The sequence below is a fragment of the Musa acuminata genome, chromosome BXJ1-5 (genome assembly GCF_036884655.1).
Source record: "Musa acuminata AAA Group cultivar baxijiao chromosome BXJ1-5, Cavendish_Baxijiao_AAA, whole genome shotgun sequence".
Classification (NCBI taxonomy): domain Eukaryota; kingdom Viridiplantae; phylum Streptophyta; class Magnoliopsida; order Zingiberales; family Musaceae; genus Musa; species Musa acuminata.
This window is the reverse complement of record NC_088331.1, coordinates 42,111,023-42,122,539: the sequence shown is the minus strand read 5'-3', so window position 1 is coordinate 42,122,539 and position 11,517 is coordinate 42,111,023. Positions and strand designations below refer to the sequence as shown.

At 33.9% G+C, this 11,517-nt stretch overlaps 1 protein-coding gene across 2 annotated transcripts; it reads left to right on the top strand.

Moving 5' to 3' along the window:
* The first annotated feature begins 221 nt into the window (after positions 1-221).
* On the top strand, positions 222-11,066 carry LOC135674365 (novel plant SNARE 13-like). 2 transcript variants are annotated; one of them, XR_010513596.1, is made up of 10 exons: positions 222-639; positions 2,504-2,596; positions 2,783-2,876; positions 2,959-2,996; positions 7,625-7,722; positions 9,311-9,390; positions 9,467-9,523; positions 9,985-10,069; positions 10,177-10,251; positions 10,666-10,739. XR_010513596.1 is itself a non-coding variant. In XM_065184146.1 (10 exons), the coding sequence occupies exons 1-10, from the start codon at positions 563-565 to the stop codon at positions 10,759-10,761; spliced, it is 801 nt and encodes a 266-aa protein (XP_065040218.1). In that variant the 5' UTR covers positions 223-562; the 3' UTR covers positions 10,762-11,066. The 2 variants fall into 2 exon arrangements, 1 of the variants encoding a protein (XP_065040218.1); XM_065184146.1 differs by having other exon boundaries at positions 223-639; positions 9,985-10,077; positions 10,666-11,066.
* The last annotated feature ends 451 nt before the right edge of the window (positions 11,067-11,517 follow it).

Below are 11,517 nucleotides of genomic sequence, written 5' to 3'. Positions count from 1 at the left end.
CCTCTCACACGCCGACCCCACCGAGCCACGTATCGTTGGTCCGGTGGGTCCCATCAACAAGGCATCTCACCCGACCCGACCTTCCCCATCCTGTACCCAACGATGCCGCACAATTATTAGCTTCATGCAGCAAATTTCACCGTATGATCTCCATCAGACGACCCACAGATGCGGGTATTGGTCACTGAGTCGCGCTTATTATCTGACGTCGTCGGCGTCGTTGAAATTGAAACGGAACACTAGAGATGAGTCTTTGTTTGAAGAACTATGCGATGCCACGACTTGACGGGTTTGATTTGATTTGATTTGATTTGATTTGGGCTTCCGAGGAAGCGAGTCTTCGAGAGAAGTTTCTTCCTCCCTCCGCTTCTCTCTCTGCTGGGAGAGGGATTTCGATCTGGTCTTTTAGAATTCGAATCTTTTGTGGTGATCTTTCTGCTCGTGATAGAGGAGGCGGAGAGGTTGGTTTGATCCGAGGAAGCTTAGTGATTTAGAGTGGTTCCAGGCGTTGGTATCCAGGGGCATTTTGTGCTACTGGGGTTTTTTATTCCTTGCGAGAGGAATGGCGAGCGATCTGCCGATTAACCCGGAGCTTGAGGAGGTCGATGGCAAGATCCAAGACATCTTCCGAGCTCTTCAGTAAGATCATTCGCCTGTTCCAGTTTTAGTCGTTGATTTGATAGCTCTGTTTCTCCGAATCCGTTCACATGCTTCATTAATTGGTGTAGATTCGTCCTTTTCTTTTGAGATGTGTATGTAATGTGTTTTTGTCAAGTGTAAATGGGATATTGGATTGTCAGATCAGCATTCAGCAGAATTCGGATGGATCTTTGTTATTTTAGATCTTATGTCGGTTGAAATGTAATGTGATTCGAAGAATTAATTTTACCTTTACTGGATCATGCTGGCTATATGTTTTGACTTTGACCATGTTGAATTCGTGTTATTTGATAAAAGCAAAAAGAGGAACAAGGGGACTTGAAAATCACCTTGAACACACTGGTTTTGTTTTTACGGAACTTTTATGATAAACACATGCTAAGTAGTGAAAATGGTTACCGGGAGCATTCATGTTTGTATCACAGGGCAGATCTGCATAATACTATGGGAAACTAGATGTTAAGGATCCAATTATATGAAAAAAAACTTGGCACTAGATAACGACACTAGCTCTGCAAGGAAGAAACTAGAGCTGCAGTGGTGGTTTTGGCACTATAAATTTTCTAAATACATGGCAAGAACTAGTGGGTGTATAAAAAAGGCATGTGCTTTTTGGTTTTCTAACAGATTGATAACCTAGTTTCAGTTGGCGGGAAGGAAAAAATTTTGGGTTTGTAGAAATTGGTAGAGGAAACAAGTTTTCAGTCATTTAAAATTTACAATACACAGAAATGACAACAGTTCAGTATTTATTATACTGAATTTCTTGAAGGTGAACACCTTTTGGTATAGCTTAGGTGGTATTGAACAAATGGAGAAAAGCAAAATGGTGCTGGAATTGGTCAAAATACCAAATAAATGAATACCATGTGTAACTTTAAAAGTTTCAGTTAATCAATGATGTGTAATGTAGCTTACACTTGGAACAACATTTATAAGAGTTTAAGCTAAAGGCAATAGAAAACAAGGGGAAAGAATCAACTTCATCTATCTTGTGTTTTTATTTCCTATTAAGGTGATAACGTGTCTTCATGCGGACGGGAGGAACTTTTTTGCCTGTAATACAGTAAATTTAAAACTGATTTTGTACTGAGGATATGTTATGTTGCAGAGTGAAAAATGATCTGAAATAGTTATATTTTGGTATTGCTAATGACATGCATGTTGCATGGAATTTTAGGACCAGAGTCTACTAATTTCAATATTTCTCAGGAAGGATCAACATTAGTTTTCTAGGTGTTTACATCATCATGACAAAATTTATATTTGAGTTTTCTTCTTGAAATGGCAGTAAGAAACTGTTTTCCTCTCAAAGATCTATAAATTTGTTTATTTATGATTAGAGTTCACATTTTCTTCTTCGGCTCCTTTAATCTTAAGTTATTTTTTTCCTTGAAGCTACATGGTACAACTTACTTTTACTATGCATGGTTAGAAATGTCATCACTGGATCGTGCCCCTTCACAAAAATTATATAACTGATCTAGTAAATTCTGATCATGTTGATCAGTATTTTTTTCTCATACTCAAGGTTTGTGGGATGACCTGTTTCAATGTTATTGTATTTTTCTGTACTTAAGGATACTCTTATTTTCCTTCATTTCCATTGAATTTTTGTTAAATGCTGCTTCGAATTATCAATCCTCATTCCATTTGTTCATATTTTGGAACTGGTTTTTAAGTTTAATGCTTGCTTCAGTACAAGAAAGTAGAAACTTGATGAATTCCTTGCTGTAATTGGTTTATTGACCATTCAGTACCAAAGGCAGAGCCTGGGAAGTCCCTGTTGAGAATTGATTAATACTGACAATTACTTTTCCTGCGGATTCTCTGCACTTGGCAGGAACGGATTCCAGAAATTGGATAAGATTAAAGACCCTAATAGACAGTCTAAACAGCTGGAGGAGCTCACTGGGAAGATGAGGGAATGTAAGCGGTAGGTGTTTATTTTTTTGATATATAAGCTGTGGTTTTCGTATCAGTGGATACAAGTAGCTTTCTTGTCGACAGCTTTACCACTTGCTTTTATAGTAATGAAAGGTGACCTACTTCACATGTTTAGTTTTTGTCACCTGAAGGGACCTTTAATGATTTTACATTATTGGCATGTTAACCTTGGCAGGTTAATTAAAGAGTTTGATCGTGAACTTAAAGATCAGGAGAGTCGAAATCCACCAGAGGTTAATAAGCAGCTCAATGAGAAGAAGCAAACCATGGTGGTTAATTTGTTCCTTTGTTCTCGCATTTTTCTTTAGATTCTTTTGTTAATTTTAACTAATTTCCACTGCATTATCACAGATTAAGGAGCTCAACTCATATGTGGCTTTGAGGAAGACGTATGTTTTACATTATTTTTTGTTAATATTTCTTCTTTAGCCTTGTTTTTCTGATAATTTATTTTCTGTGACTTCACAAACATCCTTCTCAACCATTATGAGCTAGAACTTGGTAGTGTGACTTGTTGTCTAATGTTGAATGTGCTGCCCACTTTGTGAACTCTTTATGTGTGAAAGCTAGCGTTTCCCTCGAACGTGGTTTACCAAGCTCCAGGTGTAGATTTTGACATTGCAATTCATATGATTTTTATCCTCCTTTTCTTAGGGCCAATTCAATTACTCTCTTTTGTTTGTCATAGCAGTGCTCTAAAGGAAATAATGGTTCTATAAACCTTCCAAAAGATAAATTGGACTGCCAATATGACACAAGCATGTTTATATTTTTACTGATTGTTCATACATATGCTCTTCAAAATATGAGTATTTGCTGATGTATCTATCAAGTTTTTGTATTTTCTTCAACACCAGTCAAAACAAATTGTATTTCTGGTTATGCCTCTCTGTAGAATTGCTGTGAACAATCATCAAGCTGACTATCATATAAAAATTCTGATTTATTTTTATTTTATACAGTATTCTAGAATAATTAGAATACCCTTGTTTAGTTCCTGAATTTTTTTTAAACATTAGTCTATCTCAGAATTTTTTTCGATTGTTTAATTTATTGCTATTTAATTAATCTTCTATGCCAAAATGTTAAACGCTTTCTTGTTCTTTAATGGTAAACTTTTATTGTCTACTCACAGCAGATAGTGCAAGGGTGCATCTGTGCAAATATTACATATTCATTCTGAATGGTATGCATGCATCTTCAAAATTAACAGGGCTATAAACACAAATACTCAGCACTTGTTTTTCTTTAGTTAGTGGTTTTTGTTTCTCGTCAATGCTAATTGTTATACGAGTAATGTAAGTGGCAGACGACTGAATTGAGTCTCTATTCCAACAATCCACTTTGGTACTCAAAAACCTATAATTAATAAACACTTAAACTGTTGGTGTATTTACTATGCAATCAAAGAGTTTTCTTTTAAAAATAATCTTATTTAGTGAAGTAGAAATCCATATGAGTAAAATAGAGTAAATCAAGGCTTGAACTACATTCCTTTGACTTGGATTTCAATTGACTTGCATCATAGATTATGTCAAAAGGGTTTGTGTTTTAGTCAACATACACGAATGGCTTATTTGTTTATTAGAGATTCTAGGTTGTCTAGATCCTTAGCACGATTGCTATTTATTCTCTCTCATATATATATATATGTGTGTGTGTGTGTGTGTGTGTGTTTAAAGTTACATCTCATGAGAAATATCACAATGGGTACCTTTCTGAGCTATACCATTCCTAAATTTCTATACGGGAGCACTAATCATAGGGATAAGGTTGAAGTGATATTTCATTCTATATAATATACTAATTAACATGGATATTAGTTTGCTTCCTAGTTAATCAATCAGGTTATTGTTATCACATTAAAATTTTCTTGTAGGATCATGTTGAGTTTGCACTATTAGAATACTCATTATAGCCTAAGTGCACCCCCTCGATGGCACCAGGGCAATAGTCCTCCCATATTGAACCTTTATTAAGATAACTGAGCAATATGATGTTTATTTTGAATGACTAATCATATATAACCAAGCATGCAATAATAAATTAGACATAATATAATCAATCTCATAGAATATGCTAATGTTTATGATTTCATGTGCATGCTAAGAATCATCCATATGTATAAATATTATAAAATATTAAGAAAATTTTGCTAGGCATCTTACAAATGCATACAGTTTTCCAAAAATCTTTCACTACAAGATTAGTATGTATTGAAGCTCCCAGAACTTCATAGCGAAGATCATCCATTTATTTGTTAATAATCCTAAATTAAACCATCATATCATACAAGCTTAAGCAAATTATGCTTTTTCTTATATTGCACTTTAGCATAAATATGACATATGACTTTTTTTATGCTTTCATATCAGATATTTAATAAAATAAAATTTGATCACTACTTTTATTACTGTTTTTGTCTTTTAATTGCCACATTTTTAAGGATAATAACTGATGAGTATTAAAATTTCAACTTGCAATCATACATCACATCAATAAAATTAAGTAATTATGGCAGTGTGATTACACGATATAAATAAGTTAACAATGCAATACAATGTATTAAGCTCAAGCTTTGCTAAAAAATTCAACTAATAGTTGAATATGATCAAAAGATGTTAACTAGCAAATGTCGAAAAAATAAATATGTATTTTTCAATGATATATTAAACATCGAGAAAAACATGCAACTAAATATTCCAAGAACTTGCATCAGTGAATTACTTCACAGGAACAAGAAAATTCTTAGGTGCATCTTTTGAGCTTTGACGTCAAGTTACAACTACAAAGGATTCAACAGTCAAATGTCAGAACAAAAAGGAATAGGGAAACAATAATGTCAAATCAGATAAATGCAGACAGAATGATGTTAAATCATATCATTCATATGTTGAAAGCCTTGTAAACCTGGAAAAATATTTGATTAATGGAAACAATGTCTTTTCCACATGTATGAAACACATTCGGGAGCACCAAGCTAAAATATCATTAAACCAGTACCATTTCAATTACTAAAATTACATCAAAGTATATATACTAGTCATCCTTATGAGCAGTTAAGTTTATGTATGATATGCCACCTTATGAGGCATTCATTAAGCTCAAAGCCATCAATATCCTATGTGAAGCAACAGCTAAACATTAATGTCCAGTACGTTGCATTCATGTCATATCTAAATAATGAAATAAAAAGTTGAAAGCTAAAGATATACTACATCCAGGCATGTATAAGGACCATTCAGTGGCTCCAGCCTATGTTCTATTACATATTTTGAGTGTTAAAGGCCATCTGAAGTTATGCCATCCCTCTTCACTATTCTTTTTTGGTCTTCAGAAGACCTTCACTTTATCTGTAATTTGTGATATGGTATATTCCTTGCATATTATGTTTATGGTATCTGATAAACTGAATAGATCCAGAATGTTACATAAAAACAAAACTTAAAGTATTCCTTGATTAAACCTTTTTGTTTATTCCTCTTCTGACCACTATTCTAAGCCTTTGTGCTATGGTATACCATAGTTCATGGTATTTGCCATTTCCAATATGATATAAGACCAACTTTATATCAGGTATCATTCAAGATCAATTTGATTTCTGTCTGATTTTATTGGAATCTACTAAAACCAATCCAACTCAACCGAAGTTAGCCATGATTGGTTAATTCTAATCAATTTTTCATAGCCTTAGAAGAAGAAATAGAAAGAAAGAAGAGTGAAAGGAGGGGCAGAAGTTGAGGGAAGCTGAATCAAGAGAGGATTAAAAAGAATCTTGTGACTATGACGGACTGCAAAATAGCGTGTGAGACATTATTTGTTACAATCATTGCATTTGTTATTTGTTGCAATTATTGCATTTGTTATCTCATAATTTATACGAAGTTTATTGTCCATCACCATATAAGACAAAAAGGAAAAAAATATATTGGAAAGAGGAGGAGAGGGTTAAAGTAGCCCTAACATCTCTAAAGAAATGGATGTTTTTATGAAGAAGTGAGATATTATAAAATTTGAAAATAATCCCAAATTTCATGCTTGCTCTCTTCAAGTAAAGCTTTTAAAATTATTTTTACATTACCCTGTATTCCATTTGCATGGTGATGGCAGTATTGTGATCACAATAGGGTCGATCACTATCCTAAAGGTAAGGGAAGTAGTTTTGGATTTTTTTCATTTAACTTACAATATAGTTATTTGATACAGTAATTTATTTATATATGATATGATTATTATTTATTTTTACTAAAGTAAATCACAGTTATCTTTTGTGATTTGTCCTCCATTATTTTTCAGATTTGTTTATATTTCAATTTTATTTGTTTTTTAAAAGTTAAATATCCTATGAAATATGAAGGTAAAAGAATATTCTAAAATATTATACTTTAGTGTAGGTAAAAGAATATTTTAACATATTATACTTTAATGTATCTCAAATTTTATTTTGTATTTTACTAATTTAGAATTTTTACTAGAAATACTCTTAACTAACAATATGTCTTTTTACAGCCGACCCAAATAGTTTAAAGCTTATGGCTTTGTTGTTGTTGTACTAATTTATAATTTGTATTTAATTTTTCAACTTCAAATTATTTTCTCAGGTAATCCTGATCCAACTGATCATGCTGATCCCAAATTGTATTTATCGTAACCAATCCCAATCCTGATATTGGTCTTGCAAACTATGTGTAGAATATTTGTTATTGTCTACAATACTTGATGTCTGACATCAGATTTTCTGGTCCTAAATGCTTGTTCAATTATAAATTGCATCTATTGTGTGGTTCCAACATCATCTTTGTCTACCTATCTCATACTCAATCAATCTATTTATTGCATCCTTGGTTGTTCCTCTTTCCGTAATGTTGATCTTTTTGTCATAAGGTTTCTTTCTTTGTGCACTATGTAATGAAATTTTGCTTGATAATCTCTCATATCTTTCATGTGGTGAACAGATCTCATTATCTTTCAGTCTCTTTTTGTTGATCTGAGTGCCTTCTGAATTCATGGTTTTCAGGTTCCAGAGTAACCTTGGTAATAAAAGAGTTGAACTCTTTGATATGGGTGCTGAAACCAGTGATGCTGTAGCTGAGGAGAATGTTAAGATGGCTTCAGGTGATCCTTTCCTCTGAAGCATCATTTTACGAGGGTACTTCAGTTTAGCATATATGTATATATTGCTTTTTAGTGTCCAAAAATTTCTTAGTGCTTTCAAAGTAAATAAAATAGTTTAGCTCCAATTGGGATTTTTGGATCAGTAGATGGCCAGGAACACCCGACAAGATCAAGGGAATTGGCTTGAGATTATTCAGAAATATAGAATAGTCATAAGCATGGGGAAATGTTTATATTTATGTAATTAATAGAATATTCAGTCATGGGGAGATGGAAGAAGCCTTTGATGCATCTAGTAGAAGTAGGGCTTGTTCTTTCCATCGTGCATTGTTATTTTTTCAAGGACATGCTTGCATCTTAGTAATCCTATCTTGAGTTCTAACGTAACACTCATGTTTTTATCCCTGGAATTTAAGCCAAATTGGAATCATTGCATGCTGATGATCCTATGCATTTACTTGTGAGAAGCATGTGTAATTGAGAACATGGATACTTTGGATTCTTTTAGGTGGAGTTCACAATTAATGTGATTTAACTTTTTTGTAAGACGAATAGATTTAAAAAAAAAACTTGGATTGTTTTTTGCTTCTTTTGTTAGTGAATAACGAAAAAGGATCATCCACTTTTAGTATAAGTATTGTCAAACAAGGAAGTTGCGTAACCTAATGGTTTAGTTTTTTATAGGTGACACTAGTTAGGGGCATGAAAAAATCATACAGTTTTATGTACTGTAGATAGGGGGTGAATACCTGGCAGGTTCTGTCAGGATGTCAGTCAACTTAAACATGACACTTCAACACTTTTTAAGTTTTTGTCCCAATTTGATTTTTAGTTGGTATTTTCCCAATCCTAAAGCAAACCAACTTTGTGTCAGGTCTATTACATATTTGGGGTTGAGCTACTTGGGTTCTGGATAACTAAAATGCAGGATTTCAAAAGTATAAATACAAAAGTAGTATTAAACAAACACCCATGTAATATTGCCAAACAGAGTTGGATATAGGTTGAATTTGGATTGCTCTTGGGTTAGGTTGACAAACCTAATCCAAGCAAAGTTGGTGTCACCTTTAGATGTCCCTGCCCATTCAAACCAAAGTTCCAGTATTTTCAAAAAAGACTAATTTGGTCCATTGAGTCAGTTGCATCAGGGAAGTTAAGGTGGACCCAACCCCAGTTGCAACCCAAAATCCTAATTGTAGTGATATGCCTTTTGGCAAGTGAACCAATATAGAGGTGCTATGAAACTTAAATCCGAGGTCCCATTATGCTCAGAGCTGCTATTTGATGATGTACTATTGTGCAAAATTTTTCAAGTGGCTTATTTTATGAGACGTTGATGGAAGGTGTAGGATTGATTTCATTGTGAACGTTAACTAACACCAATGGACAATATTTATGCAAGGGCATGACCCATTGTCTGATTTGCTCTAAACATACAACCTTGTTTCAGGAGAGAGTGCAAATTGGTTCTCTGTAGTCACTTATATGATTTGCTCTGAATTAACAGTTTCCTTGACTATTCTTTGAGAAACTCATGGTTACCATATAATTTTCGAGCTTATTTCCTTCATATCGTCTTATATTGCAGATATGTCTAACCAAGAACTAATTGATGCTGGAAGGAAACAGATGGATGAGACTGATCAAGCTATTGAGCGCTCAAAAAAGGTCAAGCACTGGTCCTTGTGAAACTTCTCAGTTATCATTTACTTTCTTTTTTTCACATAAAACATTGTACTTATAGGTTGTTGGGCAAACTGTTGAAGTTGGAATTCAAACTACTGCAAACCTTAAGGGCCAAGTAAGTCTCAAAGCACTTATGTTTCAAGCAGATCAAAATTGACTTTAATAATTCTTCCTAATATTTTTTTTCTCTTGTAAAGATAGCTTATGCTGGAGGGTTAACATGTAGATAGATCATATGGATTTGGGCCAGACAAATGTCTCTGAGCCCAACTAAGTTACAAATTTTGAATCAGGAATATTATTTTCTTAAATGGACTTCTTTGCTTTTGCCAACTTATCTTTTTGTTATTTGTTCAAGGATAGTTTTATCTTAGAATTTTAACAAGTGGGTTGGCTCATGAATTTGGGTCCAGTATGTGGCTTAAAGCCTTGAACCCAAACCGTCGATGCTTGGGTAAAGCTATTGAATAGTCTTGAATCTTTGGATGCAAAAGCTGGAGTGTGTTGAGATCTCTCTTTTCCTTGTCTTCTTTATAATTAAAATTTCCACCGGAGTTAAATTCTGTAATTTTTCAGACAGAACAAATGGGTCGAATTGTTAATGAGCTGGACACTATTCACTTTTCCATCAAGAAGGCTTCTCAGTTGGTGAAAGAGATTGGTAGGCAGGTTGTCCCTTTGTCTTTGTGATTTATATTTTTCTTTCTGTTCCAGTCTTCCATGTATTTTCCTGTTAACCTATTCTAATTGCTGAAACTCTACTTTCAGGTTGCTACTGATAAGTGCATCATGTTTTTCCTATTTCTTTTAGTCTGTGGTGTAATTGCGATCATCATTGTGAAGGTACTTTTTCTTGCAACAGTTAAAACTTTTTCATGTATGTTATTTCATTTATTTTGAAAAAGGAATTTTATAATCATATTCCTGATACTTGGCAACAATTAAACTTTCATTTAACACTGCGGGTTGGGATAATACTGTACCTGCTAGAAGACTTGACTACTAACTTTAAATTAACATTTAGCAGCTTTAAAAGGAAAAAAAAGGTAACCACAAAAGGATTTATTGTCATACAAAATGTTCGGTAAATTCTTTGACATTTCACCAAATAAAATATATCTTCACAAAATATCTTGATCCATGTAACTTTGAAAATTTGTTGGCCATCTCTCAATCATAAACAGTTTTATGGGCACAGTTGCTCAGTACATGGGATTCTAACTAATGTTATTTGACTTTTTATTTCCTGATTTGTAGATAGTGCACCCAAATAACAAGAACATCAGAGATATACCTGGATTGGCACCTCCAGCTGGGAGGAAATTGTTATCATTAGAAGTTCTTGGAAATTGACAGTAGCTTTGATGTCTGGTTGAGAGTCTGCTCTCGAATGTTCACGCATCAGAAGATCCTGAGCTTGAAGTGCCATATTTGTGATGTTTTGTAATAATTTTTTGCCCTTGTATATGATGTCTTTGTTATGATTGTTCCCATTGTGATCATACGGCCTCCATATTCATCATAGTTTGAGATGTAGATGTCATTTGCTTCCTTTGGCAGGATCTCCCACGTCCTTCTCGTGTATATTTTGTAGAGAATGAAATGTCACATGGATCATGTAAGCTGTTGGTGTGAGTGCTTTCGAACCTTGTTTCGTACTTTTTGTCTATTGCATCTCTGGGATTGTAGGATCAACCTTTTGTACACCATAAGATACATATTCTTTCAGGAGAAATTGCCATTCTAGATTTGCAACCTTAAGTGGGCTCCTCGATTTCAATGAAAACTTGCATTTCTCTAACCTGCTTTTTTACTTTCTTTTGGATTGGTGCCAGATGTGTGGAAGAGCTGTTGCAAGGATTAATTTGCATGGATCGCGAAGCTTACCCTGATGTCCTCAGGTACTATTCTTCTCGTATTTTTTTGTCTCAGATATTTTAGATAAATGGGTTTCTTCGATGGGGCAACTTAGGGATTTGAAAAATAAAAAACAACTCCTTTTGGTAGAAACTGAAAGAGAATAGTTTTATTGGCAATCAAAATTTGGTTTAAGATTGAATGGAAGAGAAAGTCGTATTCTTAACTACTTCAATCTCTTAAGTTTTAGTT

What these genes read in the sequence shown, in the direction of transcription:
- LOC135674365 (XM_065184146.1), top strand. Translation starts at nt 563, where the DNA reads ATGGCGAGCGATCTGCCGATTAACCCGGAGCTTGAGGAGGTCGATGGC. An exon ending in TATGTGGCTTTGAGGAAGAC is followed by an intron (nt 2,997 to 7,624) that starts GTATGTTTTACA and finishes CATGGTTTTCAG; the next exon opens with GTTCCAGAGTAACCTTGGTA. An exon ending in TTGCGATCATCATTGTGAAG is followed by an intron (nt 10,252 to 10,665) that starts GTACTTTTTCTT and finishes CCTGATTTGTAG; the next exon opens with ATAGTGCACCCAAATAACAA.